We start from the raw sequence: 17,653 nt of genomic DNA, 5'->3' as shown, positions 1-17,653 counted from the left end.
TAGTATCTAAAATCTATAAAGAGCTCACCAAACTCCACACCCGAAAAACAAATAACCCAGTGAAGAAATGGGCAGAAAACATGAATAGACACTTCTCTAAAGAAGACATCCGGATGGCCAACAGGCACATGAAAAGATGTTCAGCGTCGCTCCTTATCAGGGAAATACAAATCAAAACCACACTCAGGTATCACCTCACGCCAGTCAGAGTGGCCAAAATGAACAAATCAGGAGACTATAGATGCTGGAGAGGATGTGGAGAAACGGGAACCCTCTTGCACTTTTGGTGGGAATGCAAATTGGTGCAGCCGCTCTGGAAAGCAGTGTGGAGGTTCCTCAGAAAATTAAAAATAGACCTACCCTATGACCCAGAAATAGCACTGCTAGGAATTGATCCAAGGGATACAGGAGTACTGATGCATAGGGGCACATGTACCCCAATGTTCATAGCAGCACTCTCAACAATAGCCAAATTATGGAAAGAGCCTAAATGTCCATCAACTGATGAATGGATAAAGAAATTGCGGTTTATATACACAATGGAATACTATGTGGCAATGAGAAAAAATGAAATATGGCCTTTTGTAGCAACGTGGATGGAACTGGAGAGTGTGATGCTAAGTGAAATAAGCCATACAGAGAAAGACAGATACCATATGGTTTCACTCTTATGTGGATCCTGAGAAACTTAACAGGAACCCATGGGGGAGGGGAAGGAAAAAAAAAAAAAGAAGTTAGAGTGGGAGAGAGCCAAAGCATAAGAGACTGTTAAAAACTGAGAACAAACTGAGGGTTGATGGGGGGTGGGAGGGAGGGGAGGGTGGGTGATGGGTATTGAGGAGGGCACCTTTTGGGATGAGCACTGGGTGTTGTATGGAAACCAATTTGTCAATAAATTTCATATATATAAAAAAATAAAAAATAAAAGCTGGGGTGAGCTTATGGAAAAGGGGTGGAAGATATTGGGGGGAGGTTGGTCGATGTGGCTAGTCTGTGTTTGCTAATTGCTGCTTATTGAACTTAAGTGCCTACCCTCCTATGCAAAGAGGTTGGGAGATAAAGGTGCTAACATTATTGACGATTATATTTCAAAGGGATGGCTCCCAGGTCTTTAAGGAAGACATCCTGGGTTGTAAAATTGATGACAAAGGGGAGGTCAGGCCCTTGCAGTCAGGAAGAAACATGTTTTAAGTTTAGTCAAGCTGCAGGGAATGTTAAGGCAGTCTTAATCAATTGATATCCAAAATTTCTACTCTTGTTCCAAATTTGTAATTCTTGAGTGTTTTAATATGGTTCAGTTAGCTAACCTCCATACCTGGACAGAAGTTCTAAACTACATTCACAAATATCTTGAGTTCTAAACTTAAATGGCAGTAGTCTTAACCATGGGTGATTGAGCAACAAATCCAGAATGGTGACTGGGATCCATGAGCCACAGAGACCTGTGGTGGTGGTAACAGATCATAGATGAGCAGACATCGAGAGTATCAGTTGACTTAGATAACCCAAAATATAAAAAGCAAGTCTGCAATTATCAGATGTCGGCTACCACAATCAAATATCCTGATTCTTTTCCCAGTTTCTAGATGAAATCCGTTTTTAGACACAAAGCCTAAAAGAAATTAAGGGGGAGGTGGGTCCCCCTTTTGGAAATCCATAAATAGTTTTTCAAAATGGTGCTATCCCTTGAAGACTCCACTTGATGGAAAGTAGATTCTGTCAGACTCCTTCCATCCTGGAGTGGTCAGCAACTCATCTTTATCAGGACGGATATTTTTGTGTTTATGTTTGCCTTTCCTGTTGCAGTGCCTTGGCAAACACCACCATCCAAAGACTTAACACATTATCCAATTGCTTTATGGTGAAGAAGATATGAAAACAAACATTTATCAGAAGATCCACTGGTCCTAACATACTCTACCTCAGCTGAAACTGCCCAGAATCACATACCTAGAGAGCAGTGATTCTGTGATTCTGTCCTTACTCTCCTGAATTATAATCCAGTAACTGACACCATACTTAAAGACATGTTTCCTTTCACACAGATTTTATCACTGTGTGTTCTCCTGTGTTGGGCCCTTGGTAAATTCACCTGCACAACAAGGCAACTAAACCAAATGATGTATCAGAGCCTGGTCAGTTCTGATACTCTGGACCCAGAAGTTTTTCTACATTTAGTGATATATTTTTATAGCTTATTTTGGAAGTGCACTCAATAAACATTTGGAGAAACGTTCAACCTTGCTAATAGCCAAATAATTAATCCATCAGTGAATATTCTGTTTGGACACATAATGTGATCAGAAACTCTGAGATCCTGGATTTATGCTCTATTAGGGCAAAGATTTTTTTCTGTGTTTTTTTTTTCCTTCAGTGCTGTTTTCCAGACATCTCTTGCAGCCTAGCACACCAAAGGCGCTTAGTTAATAAGAACTAACAATGGTTATTGATAAAATGCACTACTTTTCATAATCCTCATGCAACTGTTCTGAACTGGTAGTAGCATAAGTGGCCGCAGGACTGGAAATCCAAGGTGAGGTGCAGTAATAGGAAAGTGAAAGGAGGGGACGCAGAGGGTAGAACTGAGGATAACAGAGGAGTCAACATAAGAGGTTAAAGTACCCAGAAAAAGTACTCGCAAGGCAGCTCTGGGCAACGTCACTTACTTATGGAGGACGGGTGAGAAGCACAACTCAGTGTGATTAGGAGGTAGGATTTCTTTAGCAGCCACCTGCTGCTACCACTGTCAGCTCAAAAACCCAGGACTAGTGTTCCCATCACTGAACATAGAGTGTTATCCTGAGAACTTTTTGTAAAGCCCTCTTGATGTCCTTGTTCCGTAGGCTGTAGATGAAGGGATTCAGCATTGGGGTGACCACGGTGTACATCAATGAGGCAATCATGCCCCTCCAGGAAGATGCATCAGAACTGAGATACACACCAAGCCCTGTCCCATAGAACAAAGAAACCACAGACAAGTGAGATGCACAGGTGGAAAATGTCTTATACTTCCCATTAGCTGATGGGATTCTCAGGATTGAGGAGGCAATTCGGCTATAGGAGAAAAGGATCCCTGAGAAGGGAACAATGCCAAGAAAGCTAGTTACAATATATAGCAGGATGTGATTGGCCAATGTGTCTGAGCAGGCAAGCATGAGGGCCTGAGCAAGTTCACAGTAAAAGTGTGGAATTACCCAGTTGGTGCAGAAGGACAGCCGCAACATTAAGAGACTCTGGATCAGGGAGTATGACAAGCTGATGAACCAGGACACAAGAACCAGGAGGCCACAGAGCCACGGGTTCATGATGACTGTGTAGTGCAAGGGGTGACAGATGGCTACAAACCGGTCATAGGCCATCACAGTGAGGAGAAAAGTGTCCATACCTCCAAAAACCATGAAAAAATACATCTGGGCGATGCAGCCTGCATAGGTGATGGATTTGCTCTGTGTTTGGATGTTCACCAGCATCTTAGGGACGGTGGTAGAGGTGAAGCAGATGTCAGCAAAGGACAAGTTGGAGAGGAAGAAGTACATGGGGGTGTGGAGGTAAGAGTCAGAGCTGACAGCCAGGATGATGAGCAGATTCCCGAGCACGGTGACCAGGTACATGGACAGGAATAGCCCAAATAGAATGGGTTGATTCTCTGAGTCTTGGGAAAATCCCAGGAGTAAAAATTCTGAAACACTCGTTTGATTTCTTGGTTCCATATTGTCAACACATCAGCTAGATGATTGAAGAAGGGAATGCACATGAGATAGACACTAGACAAACTCTAGAGTCTACTTTTTTATTTCTTGAAATGAAGCATTGGGCATAAAAGCCTTAACATTACAGAATTTAGACATCCCATATTCTGTTTTATGTGCAACATTTAATAATGTTGATCAATCCCTGTCCATTGGCCTTTGGGGCCCTCATTTATCCTCTTTATTTAGAATCACCAAATCCAAAAAGTTAAGAACAACTTTGGACATTAGCCATAACATGATCCAAACTCATTCTAACACAAATGAGCAACATGAGGTCTGGTGAACCGCAGTAACTTAATGTGGATTATCTGCCTTGTGTGGGACGCAAAAAAGGGTCAGATAACTATGTCTCAGAGGTGAGAAAATTTGAGGGTATCTCACGTGTCTGGACAGACTATTGCAGGATGAGTAGAATGTAGGTTTACTCCTCAAGAAGAAAAAAAAGGAAGAAAAAGAAAATGTTTTCACAAAATGATAAATCACATGAACAGATTCTTAACGCTGAGTGTACCAGGGGCCATCAACATCCTGCAGGAACAGGGCCAGATGCTTCCTGGACATTTGTTGCTTGACAAAATGCTGTTCATCCAGATGGTATACGTTCGAGCAAAAAATGCATATTAACATTTGCACTATTTCAGTACCATTAGATACTACAAAGGTCACAAGTAGAATTTTAGTCATATCCTCTATGGTGCTCATGAAATGCCCGAGGAAGCATAGAAACTGCTCCAGGATGTTGACATAGGAGCCCAAAAAAATGAGAGTCAGATGTGGCACTCATATTCAGGTGATGATTCAATGAGGCTGGGAAGAAGAGGAGCCCACCTACTCTCCTACTCTCTTTGTTTCAGGTCCTGAGGGTCCTGTACCCAGATATAGAGGAAGGGGTCCTATAACCCAGGATGCTGAACAGCATAAAATCATAAAATGATCTTCAGTGTTGTATTTTGTCTCATTAGAAGTATTTTTGCACAACTACTATTCTGTAATGCCCCTAACTACAAAGGGAAAAAGCCACCATTGACTGTCATCCCTGTCAGTCCTCTTAGGTATAAAAACCAAAGTAGCAGGGAAGGGGTGGCTGAAATAGGTGAAGGTGGTCAAAAGGTACTAACTTCCAGTTATAAAACAAATAAACCATGAGGTATAATGTGCAGTATGAATACAGTTAATAATATTATATGGTATATTTGAGAGTTGCTAAGAAAATAGACTTTATAGGGGCACCTGGGTGGCTCAGTCGGATAAGTGTCTGACTTCAGCTCAGGTCATGATCTCGCAGTTTATGAGTTCCAGTCCTGTATCTGGCTCTGTACTGACAGCTCGGAGCCTGGAGCCTGCTTCAGATTCTCTGTCTCCCTCTCTCTCTGCTCCTCCCTCACAAGTGCACTGTTTCTCAAAAATAAATAAAAAATATTTAAAAAAGAAGAAAATAGATCATATAATTTCTCATCACCAGAAAAAAATTTTTATAACTATGTGTGGTGGCAGATGTTAACTAGACCTATTGTGGTAATATGTCAAATATTATATGGGCAATGTGATGAATCATTATGTCATATACCTTAAGCTAATATAATAGTACATACAAATTTTACCTAAAAAAAACCAAACACTAAAACCCAAAAGCAAAGAGTGTCTCTGGAATGATAAAGATGGTCACGTTGTAGGCAAATTGTTTAAGTATGAATAAACGTCTTTGTTCTGACCCTTGGTAGGTGGGCAGTTTGCAATCACCTCTGGTGGCTTCTGGTCAGGTGAGAGGTATTCTAAACAGAAGGTCATGACTCATCTTTAAAGCATGATAGTTTGAAAAATTTTCCTTGACTTTTAATAGATGTAGCTTGCTCTCTTGCATTCTGATCTGTTTTGAGCAGAATATCAGAGTACACAGGAAATGCCCACAATTCTGGATATTCCCTGGGTGCTGTGTGTCAACATCATCAACTGCATTAGAATTCAGTAAAGCCATTTCTTAGAGGGACTGGATTATGATTCAAGCGGGTCATGAAATGATGAATTATCACATTCATCTTAAGAAAGAGTTTCTTATAGATTAGAAACATTTTATCTTATGGCACAAAAACAGACACAAAGACCAGTGGAATAGAATAGAGACTCCAGAATTGGACCCACAAAAGTATGGCCAACTAATCTTTGACAAAGCAGGAAAGACTATCCAGTAGAAAAAAGACAGCCTCTAACAAATGGTGCTGGTAGAACTGGACAGCAACATACAGAAGAATGAAACTAGACCACTTTCTTACACCATTCACAAAAATAAACTCAAAATGGGTAAAGAACCTGAATGTGAGACAGGAAACCATCATAACCCAAGAGGAGAAAGCAGGAAGAAACCACTCTGGCCTCAGCTGCAGCAATTTCTTACTTGACACATCTCCAAAGGCAAGGGAATTAAAAGCAAAAATGAACTATTGGGACCTCATCAAGATAAAAACTTCTGCACTACAAAGGAAACAATCAACAAAACTAAAAGGCAACCAATGGAATGGGAAAAAATATTTGCAAATGACATATCAGACAAAGGGCTAGTATCCAAAATCTATAAAGAACTCACCAAACTCCACACCCAAAAAACAAATAATCCAGTGAAGAAATGGACAGAAGACGTGAATAGGCACTTCTCTAAAGAAGACATCCAGATGGCCAACAGGCACATGAAAAGATGCTCAATGTCACTCCTCATCAGGAAAATACAAATCAAAACCACACTGAGATATTATCTCATGCCAGTCAGAGTGGCTAAAATGAACAAATCAGGAGACTATAGATGCTGGAGAGGATGTGGAGAAACGGGAACCCTCTTGTACTGTTGGTGGGAATGCAAACTGGTGCAGCCACTCTGGAAAACAGTGTGGAGGTTCCTCAAAAATTTAAAAATAGATCTACCCTATTACCCAGAAATAGCACTGCTAGGAATTTACCCAAGGGATATAGGAGTGCTGATGCATAGGGGCACTTGTACCCCAATGTTTATAGCAGCACTTTCAACAATAGCCAAAAGATGGAAAGATCCTAAATGTCCATCAACTGATGAACGGATAAAGAAATTGGGGTTTATATTCACAATGGAATACTACTTGGCAACGAGAAAGAATGAAATCTGGCCTTTTGTAGCAACAAAAGAATGGATGGAAATGGAGAGTGTTATGCTAAGTGAAATAAGTCATACGGAGAAAGATACCATATGTTTTCACTCTTATGTGGATCCTAAGAAACTTAACAGAAGGCCATGGGGGAGGGAAGGGAAAAAAAAGTTAGAGAGGGAGGGAGCCAAACCATAAGAGACTCTTCAAAACTGAGAATAAACTGAAGGTTGATGGGGGGTGGGAGGGAGGGAAGGGTGGGTGATGGGCATTGAGGAGGGCACCTGTTGGGATGAGCACTGGGTGTTTTATGTAAACCAATTTGACAATAAATTTCATATTAAAAAATAAAGATTTATGATCAGCAAAAAGAAAGAAAGGAAGAAACATTTTATCTTAGGACGAGAGCTTAGAAATTAGAGGTGAAAGATACAACCATTTGTCATTTATACTTTCCCCTTTATTCATGCACCAAATACATGTTGGTCTTCTGTTTCTGTTCTGTTTCTAGGATCTAGTGTTAGTGGGCAATTTTGTTGAGCCAGGCAGGGTGTAGAGAAGAATGGAACTAGGCTGTTAGTCACTGAAAAAGTCCTGGAAGCCATTCTGCAAGAAGGATTACTTTGGGACAGGCTAAGTGTTAGCTGTTGGGGGTACAAAGATTAATGGTGTGGTTTTGTCTTGAGGGAGCCTACCTTTCAGGGGTAGTGGTGGATATAGAAACCAGTCATCATAATACAGTGACTTAAAAGCTAAGGTAAATGCAGTCTTCAGAGTGAAGTAGAGAAAGGAACCACAAATACAGCCTGAAGTGATGCAGTCAAGGAAGGATTCCTGGAGGAACAGATCCGTGGGCAAGGAGTTGTCTAGGTTGATGACTGAGCATGGGCTTTTCTGACAGAGAAGGCAGCAAGGAAAAAGGCCCATAAGCAAAAAGCTGCATGGGACAGTGTGCTCTTAGCAATTTGTTGCAACACAAAGTGGGACATGGAAATGGTGAAGAATGAGGTTGACGAGATGAGTGGGGGCCACATCTCTGGGAACCTTGAAAAAAACAATGGATAAAAGGATAGGGGCTATGTAAGGACTGTGACTAAAGGAGTAACATGATCCATATCACGATTTTCCCTGGTGTCTGGAGTGAAAGATAGATTTAAGGCAGGCAAACTAGGGTCAAAGGGAATGGGGTTGGGAATACTCACATCATTAAAGTTGAAGGGACCACGTCACCAATTTTAGGGAAGAGGAACAAAGATGAAGAGGTGAATAAATTGTTCCCATGTCTTACTAATGATTCCGTGTTTCTAGATAAGGGTGAGACTTGACACCCAAGAGGAATCAAGTGCAACTATGAGGAAGGGATATGTGAAATCAGTGTCTTCCAGAATGTTTCCAGAGCTGAAGGGGAGGGTGTCAAGAGGGGACTGGACATTGGACCTTCCTGTGTGCTTTGCTCTTCCTCCCACATCCATCCTGCCCACGTCTTTATACACTGCAGCCCTAGATACCAGGGAACACAGACTCTTCACTCTTGAATATCTCTATGAGGACCACAGACTAAGGTGAAGAAGGAAGAGGAGGGACAGGTCCTTACGGAGAAACAGGGTATGTTCCCCAGCAAATGAAGGTGGTAAAGAAGGATTCAGAAAGGATTTATCTGGTCTGAGTGAAGGTGAAGTCTCTGGAGTTTTGGGGCCAGGCGATAGGAGTAAAGAATAAGAGAAGATCCATATTGCATAGTCAAAGGCCTAATAATCTATCAGTACCTGGGGGCATCCATTTGTGCACTTCCGACTGGTAACTGTGCCATTACACGGTGTGGTCCTGGATAGTGCTATGGTATCCAAGAGCAGACTGGGTGCTTAACTCTTCCTCCTCAACCCTATAATCTCCATCAACCATCCACCCAAATAACATGCAAGCAAAGTAAAAGCTCACTAACAATGGTAGGGTAGCCATTCACCCTCCCAAAAAATTGGCCCCTAGAGCTCCTCCTGCATGGATACCATGGGGGTGTCCCTGCCACATGCTTAATAGTAGTCAATGCCCTTTCTACCCAACCACCTCTTTTCTCTATTTCCCACAACACTTACTGGGCTATGCATGCTTGGCAATGTGGGCTCACCACTGGGACCGACTCCCCTGCATCTTGTTCTCTCATGGAGGGTGGGCAATGAAGAAACATTTGTTTCCCCAAAGAGAAGGGATACAGAGCCAGGCATGTAATGCAGGGTGTGTCTGATTTTTCCTGGCAAAGGCATGGGTATCTTGGGAGTGATACATGGGCCTTGGTGACTATAAGTTAATATGTTACAGGTTTGGTGGCCCTGGGGACTGAATCCCCTGTGAAGCTTGTTAGACAAATTGATCAATGGATTTTCCATTCCCTGATCAATTTGACTCCTGATAGGTAGGGACCACACAGGAAAGGGTCTCTGACCTGCCAATTCCTTATCCCTAGGAGAGTAACAGTGGGGCCAGCTGTGACACCTCTCTTCTGGGTCCCTTTTCTCTGGAAAGAATTTTTCCAGTGTTTCTTAGATCTCCTCCTGAAGACAACTGACTTGTAGTATTCACATCAGGCAGATGGCTGAGTAATGAAGGATCCCAGGAGTCACTTGGGTAATGGTTCTCAAACTTCTGGCCTGTGCCAGGATGACCTTGAATATTTGTTTAACTAGATTTATTTTTAAGTTATTTTATTTTTTAAGTTTATTTATTTATTCTGAGAGACACAGAGAGAGAGAGAACAAGAAGAGGAGGGGCAGAGAGAAGGAGAGACAGAATCCCAACTAGGCTCTACACTATTAGCACAGGGCCCATTGTGGGGCTTGAACTCACGAACTGCAAGATCATGACCTGAACTGAGATCGAGAGTCAGACTCTTAAATGACTGTGCCACCCAGGTGCCCCTTTTATTTAAATATTTTTCTGAGTTCCATCTCCAAGTTTCTGTCTCAATGTGTCTGGTTTTGGGCCTGATAATTTGGATTTTTCACAACCTCTAAATTTTGTTGGTCTCTAGAACACTATTTTGAGAATAGTTGCCCTAGGGTAGTTTCAAAATGTAAGCTTTATCAAAAGTATCACCTTGGGCTCTTGTTAATGTATAGCTTTCCACCTTATTCCAGACATACATAGTCAATATCTCCAGGGGAAGAGGCTGAGAATGTACTTTGAAAAAAATTTACAACAATTTTACTTTACTTTATTTTTATTTATATTTTATTGTAGAGATAGATACAAATATATAGGTACAGATAGATATATATCTCCACAATATGTATATAATAACATTTTCCATTTTAAGAATTTTTAAGTGTGCAAGTCTGTAGCATTAAGAACATTCACAATGTTGTACAACCATCACCACTATCCATTTCCAGAACTTTACCATCATTTCCAATAGCACACTGTCCCCGTTAAACAAATTCCACATTCCCCCTCTCCCAACCATTGAAAACCCCTATTCTACTTTCTGTCTCTATGACTTTGCCCGTTCTAGGTACCTCATATAAGTGGACTCATAAAGTGCTTATCCTTTTGTGTCTGACTTATCTCACTTAGCATGAAAAATCGAGATTTGTTTTACATAACATTTCAATATCATTAAATAATAAAGAGAATGGTTGAGATTTTTTTATAAGTGGACTCATAAAGTGCTTATCCTTTTGTGTCTGACTTATCTCACTTAGCATGTTTTCAAGATTCAACCATGTTGCACCATGTATCAGAATTTCATTCCTAAAGGCTGAATAATATTTCATTGTATGTATATATCCAATTTTGTTTATCTATTCATCTGTTTTCATCCTTCGGCTATTGTGATTAATGCTGGGATGAACTTCAGCAAGAATCTATTTGAGTTTCTGCCTTAAATTTTAGGGGGCATATACCTGGAATTGATGGACCTTAAGAATTTACTATTTTTTAAATGTATTTCTTTATTTTGAAAGAGAGAGAGAGAGAGAGCACGAATGGGGGAGGAACAGAGAGAGAGGGGGAGAGACAGAATCCCAAGTGGGATGTACACTGTCAGCATAAAGCCCAACGTGGGACTCGAACCCGTGAACCACAAGATCATGACCTGAGCAGAAATCAAGAGCCTTAAGTGACTGAGCCACCCAGGTGTCTTGAGTTTTATTTCTTTTCTGCAGAATTCTATTTTATTTCTATTGGAAATTCCAACATTGCACCCAGACATTGGAATACACAGGATAAAAAAGATAAATGAAGCATAAGCTCCCCCCAAAATTTAGAAGGGGAGGGGATTCAAAGTTCAGGTGGACGTTTTTAAGAGGCAGCCATTCATAAAAGAATCATACAAATAACTATTTAATAACACTAGTGGTGAATGTGGTGGATGGCAGAGTGTCCATGAGAACATATATCTGGTGGAGACGGTGTACCTGAGAACTAAGGGTTGTGGGCAGGATTCAGCCAGGCAACAGCTTGTCTAACTCCTGACATTCACAGCAGAATCTTCTCATTCTTCCCTTACAAGTAGTTGGTCTGTACCACCATCCCTGCAGACCCATGATCGCCAGACCAGTACATTTCACCTCCAAGATAATAGTGCCTATGGGGTGCTCTGCAGGCCCTTCAACATCTTCCCAAGATATTTGCTCCTCCCTAAAATGTTGCTTTTCTCTTATCCCATCTCTTTGAAAGCTAACAGCATCAACTTCTGCACTCAGGGAATGGTTTTGCTCCAGTGTTCTCCATGGGGCTGATTTTGACCCTTCTGGAACAATTTCTGGTTATCCCAACACAGTGCTGGCATCTCATGGCTGAAGGCCAGGGATGCTGTTAAACATCATGTGATATACAGAACAGTCCCCTGTGGCAAATAATCAGACCAAAAAGTCAATATTGTGGAGACTGAGAAACCCTGGTCTAGACAAGTGTTGAGAAGTAATATTAAAATTTTTATCTAAAAAAATCTCAACCATTCTCTTTATTATTTAATGATATTGAAATGTTATGTAAAACAAATCTCGATTTTTTCATTTTTGTCTTAGGCTGCTTGACGTTTTGCATTGTGGTTAGATTTAAATGACATAAGATGTACCATTTTGATTATCTTCAAGTGTACATTCTGTGCACTTGGCATCTATATCTCTCCAGAATGTTTTCATCCTCCCAAATTGAAACTCTGTCCTCGTTGACACTAGCCCTCTATCTCCTCCCTTCTTCCAGCCCCTGGCAACCACCATTTTACTTTGTGTCTCTGTGAGTTTGACTCCTCTTGGTACCTCATATGAGTAGAATCAAATGTATCCATTCGCAACGTCTCCATTTTGAAATTCTCAACTTTCAAAACTTGAACTTCTGACGTCCACTTTTCTTCCAAATATGCTCCATCCACAGCCCTCCCTGTCTCGATGGATACACTTCCGTTCTTTCATTGTTCAGGCCCCAAACCCTGAAACCCATCTTGGCTCCTCTTTATCTCATCCCCGTATCCTGACTGACAACAAATCATCTTGGCTCTTCCTTCTAATCATAGTTCCAGGGAGCACTTCTCAACACACTGTCACCTCCCTGCTCCTAGCTAACTATACATATTTCACCTGGTTTACTGCAGTCATCTCCAAGCAGACTTTCTCACACCCTGCAATCCACTCTCAACCAGGCAGCTGGAATGATCTGTGAAATCATGTCATATAGTGTCCTTTGTCTGCCCCAAACCCTGCTATGACTCCTCACATTGAATAGGGAAAGGGTTATGATAGGCATGGAGAGATAAGGGACCGTCAGGGAGGCAGGATGCAGCTACAAATGGGAGGCTGAAGAAGCAGCAGTGGCAGTGAAGTTCAGGGGGAAGAAACAGGATAAGGTAAACTTGTTCCAGAACTGCCCAGGCTAGGCGGCATGCGTGGATTCTCACAAACTTTCTGATAAGGTCCCAATAAAAATCCAGGGACAGAAATCCTCAGTGGCAACCCAGTTGGGACCCCACACTTTCTCTCAGTAAATTCTATCACTTTGCTCTGTTGTCCACAGATTCATTCTTCGACTCCGTGAGACAAGGACCAGCGTCTCTCCCACCCTCCTGTAACAACATCACTCAGAACGAATAAAGGCAAAAGTCCTTGAAAGGCAGGGAAAGCCTCAGCTAATCAGCCCTGGATACCTGTCCTTCTCTTGCACTATGGCTCCATCACTCCTTCAGCCACGTCCTCCCCAGGCAACCTCCCACCTTAAGGGCTTTGTATTAACCTTTCCATCTGTTCGGGGCATGTTTCCACAAGACGTGCATTCACCTTCTTCACAATGTAACGTACTCATTGAGGTTTATTAAGAACATGGTTTTTATTGTGACAACACGTTCTCCCCATACACCTGTACCTGTTTATCCTTGTGGTAGTTGAGCCTAAAATATGACTGACACAGTAAAAAATCAGTAAACAAATAAATGTTCTAAAGGGGCTCCTAGTAACATTGTTTCCTGACCCCAGTTGATTGGCCCAAGGTGGAAAGAGAACATATTTGTGCGGATTAGAATTGTTTCCTGGGATTTTCTTTCTTTTCTTTCTTTCTTTCTTTCTTTCTTTCTTTCTTTCTTTCTTTCTTTCTTTCTTTCTTTCTTTCCTTCCTTCCTTCCTTCCTTCCTTCCTTCCTTCCTTCCTTCCTTCCTTTCTTTTCATCTGAGTAACCAAAGTAATTCCAGTTCTGAAAAATGCAGCTATGAGGTGTGAGAGGTGAGAACTGCTGATCTCCATGTCTGTTTCCACTTGAAAGTAGCCAGTTTGAGAAAATAAAGCCGATAGTCTGAAAGGAAATCCTCATGGTGTTTGAGCCCCAGTGTTTAGTTGTACCAGTGCCCAATTGACCCGCCTCTCAGCTATGTTCAGATGAATCAGAGAATTCTCTTCCGTAACTTGTGGCCCAAGCACACCTGTCTAGTGCAGCCTTATCTTTACATGAGACAGGATCATGAGGTGATAATCTCCACTGAAAATCAGCAAAGAGTGCTGTGACAGACCCTCCACCTTCCAGCTCAAGGCCTTATCAAGCAGTCATTGCCAAATTGTAACTCAACACATCTCCTGTGGTAAGCTGAATAATAGCCTCCCAAAGATGTCCATGTACTATTCTGCAGAAGCTGTGAATGTGCTACTTTAGATGGAAAAAGGCACTTTGGGAGTGTCATTTAGTTAAGGATCTTGAGATAGGAAATGTACTCCGAATTATCTGGGTCGGCACGATGTAATCCTCAAGGTCCTAGGAAGAGCAAGCAGGAGGGCTAGAGGGAGATTTCAAGATGTCGTACTTTGTACTTTGAAACTGGAAGTAGGATCCATGAGCCAACGAATGCAGGGGGGCTCTAAAATTTAGAAAGGCAAGGAAAAGGACTTTCTCAGGCACCTCCAAAAGGAAAGCAATCCTGATGATACATTTTAGACTTTTGACCTCCAGAATGTAAAATAATAAATTGTGTCATTTGAAACTACTAGACTTATGGCAACGCAAAACAGATTCAATAGGAAATTAATATACCTCTCTTCCAAAATTTGCCTATCTTATTGCCACTGGCTAGGTCAGGTACCCATTATGTCTCTCCTTGACTGTTTCAACTGTCTCCTAACTGATCCCTATGGCTCCAATTCTCCCACTCAGAGTAATCCTAAGGTCCTCATTTGATACCTTTGAATACAGCATGTTTTGGTTCTCAAATGATTACAAAATCTTTAGTATGTCAAGTTTGACTCTCAATGGTCTGTCTTCCATCTACATTTACAGGCTTATTACTTTCTTTTTTCTTTTTTAAAAATTATTTACTTATTTATTTTTGGAGAGAGACAACATAAGTGGTAGAGTGAAAGAGAAGGAATCTTTTTTTTCTTATGTTTGTAAGATAATTTTTTTTTTAAATTTACATCCAAGTTAGTATATAGTACAACGATTTCAGGAGTAGATTCCTTAATGCCCCTTACCCATTTAGCCAATCCCCCCTCCCACAACCTCTCCAGCAACCCTCTGTGTGTTCTCCATATTTAAGAGCTCTTATGTTTTGTCCCCCTCCCTGTTTTTATATTACTTTTGCTTCCCTTCCCTTATGTTCATCTGTTTTGTATCTTAAAGTCCTCATATGAGTGAAGTCATATATTTGTCTTTCTCTGACTAATTTCACTTAGCATAATACCCTCTAGTTCCATCCATGGAGTTGCATATGGCAAGATTCCATTCTTTTTGATTGCCGAGTAATACTCCATTGCATATATATACCACATCTTATCCATTCATCCATCGATGGACATTTGGACTCTTTCCATACTTTAGTTATTGTTGATAGTGCTGGTATAAACATTGGGTTGCATGTGCCCCTTCAAAACAGCACTACTGTATCCCGTTGGATAAATAGTGCAATTGCTGGGTCATAGGGTAGTTCTATTTTTAATTTTTTGAGGAACCTCCAGACTGTTTTCCGGAGTGGCTGCACCAGTTTGCATTCCCACCAGTAGTGCAAAAAATACCCTCTTTCTCCGCATCCTCTCCAACCTCTGTTGTTGCCTGAGTTGTTAATGTAAGCCATTCTGACAGGTATGAGGTGGTATCTCATTTGTGGTTTTGATTTGTATTTCCCTGATGATGAGTGACATTGAACATGTTTTCACGTGTCTGTTAGCCATCTGGATGTCTTCTTTCAAAAAGTGTCTGTTCACTGGGGCGCCTGGGTGGCTCAGTTGGTTGAGCGTCTGACTTCGGCTCAGGTCACGATCTCACGGTCTGTGAGTTCGAGCCCCGCGTCGGGCACTGGGCTGATGGCTCAGAGCTTGGAGCCTGCTTCCGATTCTGTGTCTCCCTCTCTCTCTGCCCCTTCCCTGTTCATGCTCTGTCTCTCTCTGTCTCAAAAATAAATAAACGTTAAAAAAAAAAAAAAAAACAAAAAGTGTCTGTTCATGTCTTTTGACCATTTCTTCACTGGATTAGTTGTTTTTTGGGTGTTGAGTTTGATAAGTTCTTTATAGATTTTGGATACTAACCCTTTATCTAATATGTCGTTTGCAAATATCTTTTCCCATTCCATCGGTTGCCTTTTAGTTTTGCTGATTGTTTCCTTCACTGTGCAGAAGCTTTTTATCTTGATGAGGTCCCAATAGTTCATTTTTGCTTTTGTTTCCTTTGCCTCTGGAGATATATTGAGTAAGAAGTTGCTGTGGCCAAGGTCAAAGAGATTTTTACCTGCTTTCTCCTCTAGGATTTTGATGGCTTCCTGTCTTAGATTTAGGTCTTTCATCCATTTTGAGTTTATTTTTGTGTCTGGTGTAAGAAAGTGGTCCAAGTTCATTTTTCTGCATGTTGCTATCCAGTTTTCCCAGTGCCACTTGCTAAAGAGACTGTCTTTATTCCATTGGATATTCTTTCCTGTTTTGTCAAAGATTAGTTGGCCATACATTTGAGGGTCCATTTCTCTATTCTGTTCCATTGATCTGAGGGTCTCTTCTTGTGCCAGTACCATACTGTCTTGATGATTACAGCTTTGTAATACATCCTGAAGTCTGGGATTGTGATGCCTCCAGCTTTGGTTTTCTTTTTCAGGATTGCTTTGGCTCTTTGGGGTCTTTTGTGGTTCCCTACAAATTTTAGGATTGTTTGTTCTAGCTCTGTGAAGAATGCTGGTGTTATTTTGATGCGTATTGCATGGAATATGTAGATTGCTTTGAGTAGTATCAACATTTTAACAATATTTGTTTTCCTATCCAGGAGCATGGAATATTTTTCCTTTTTTTTTTTTTTTGGTGTCTTCTTCAATTTCTTTCATAAGCTTTCTATAGTTTTCAGTGTAGAGATTTTTCACCTCTTTGGTTAGATTTATTCCTAGGTATTTTATTGTTTTTGGTGGAAAGAGAGAGAATCTTAAGTAGGGTCTAGACCTACCAGGGGTTTGATTCCAACACCTGAGATGATGACACTGAGGTCATGATCTGAGCTGAAATCAAGAGTCAGATGCTTAACTGAGTAAGCCACCCAGGCACCCCCAGGCTTATTCCCAATAACTCAGCCATTAAATTCTATATATACTCCTAAAATACTTCATTCTTGCATGTCTGTTAAATGTCACCCAAGCCTATTATCCAGTTAAATTTCTACTCATTATTCATCACGTAAGCATATATTTTCCTATAGAAGTTTTCCCTGAATACAAAGTGTTGCCAAATTGTGGAAAAACTGGACCTTCATGCATTCCTGGTGGGAATGTACATTGGGCAGTCACTTGGGAAAACAGTTTGGCAGTTGCTTAAAAGCTTAAAGATAAACTTACCATATGACCCAGCAATTCCAACCCTAGGTATCTACCCAAGAGAAATAAAAACACACGTTGGCACAAACGCATGTGCTCAAGTACCCACAGCAGCATTATTTATAATGACACGAAACTGGAAATGTCCAAATGTGTGCCAACGGACAAGTAGATTAAAAAATTAGTACATCCACACATTTGAATACTGTTCTGCAATTAAAAGAAACAAAACGTTGATACATAGTTCCACATGGATGACTCTGAAAAAACATACGCTGTGTAGAAGACCAATACAAAAGACTACACGTTGTATGATTGCATCTATATAAGATATCTAGTAAAGCAAATTAATAGAGAGAGTGATAAGTGATTTCCTAGGATTGAGGTGGGAGTCAATAGTAACTGCAAATGGGCACAAGGGAATGTTATGAGGTAACGGAAATATTCTAAAAGTAGATTACAGTAATAATCACATAATTCTACAAATTTACTAAAATCATTGAATTTACATTATCATTGGGTAAATTTTGTATATGTAAATC

General features: G+C 40.9%; 1 protein-coding gene across 1 annotated transcript; it reads right to left on the bottom strand.

Annotated features, from left to right (window-relative positions):
* Positions 1-2,777: 2,777 nt before the first annotated feature.
* On the bottom strand, positions 2,778-3,611 carry LOC124522853 (olfactory receptor 7D4-like). Its single transcript, XM_047094525.1, has 2 exons — positions 3,260-3,611; positions 2,778-2,974 (listed from the first exon to the last, which is right to left on the bottom strand). The coding sequence occupies exons 1-2, from the start codon at positions 3,609-3,611 to the stop codon at positions 2,778-2,780; spliced, it is 549 nt and encodes a 182-aa protein (XP_046950481.1).
* Between the last annotated feature and the right edge of the window lie 14,042 nt (positions 3,612-17,653).

This window comes from Lynx rufus, unplaced genomic scaffold, assembly GCF_022079265.1.
Source record: "Lynx rufus isolate CCGP_SWC_20201006 ecotype Redwood Valley unplaced genomic scaffold, mLynRuf1.p SCAF_4, whole genome shotgun sequence".
Lineage (NCBI taxonomy): Eukaryota > Metazoa > Chordata > Mammalia > Carnivora > Felidae > Lynx > Lynx rufus.
This window is presented reverse-complemented; position numbering and strand designations above follow the sequence as displayed.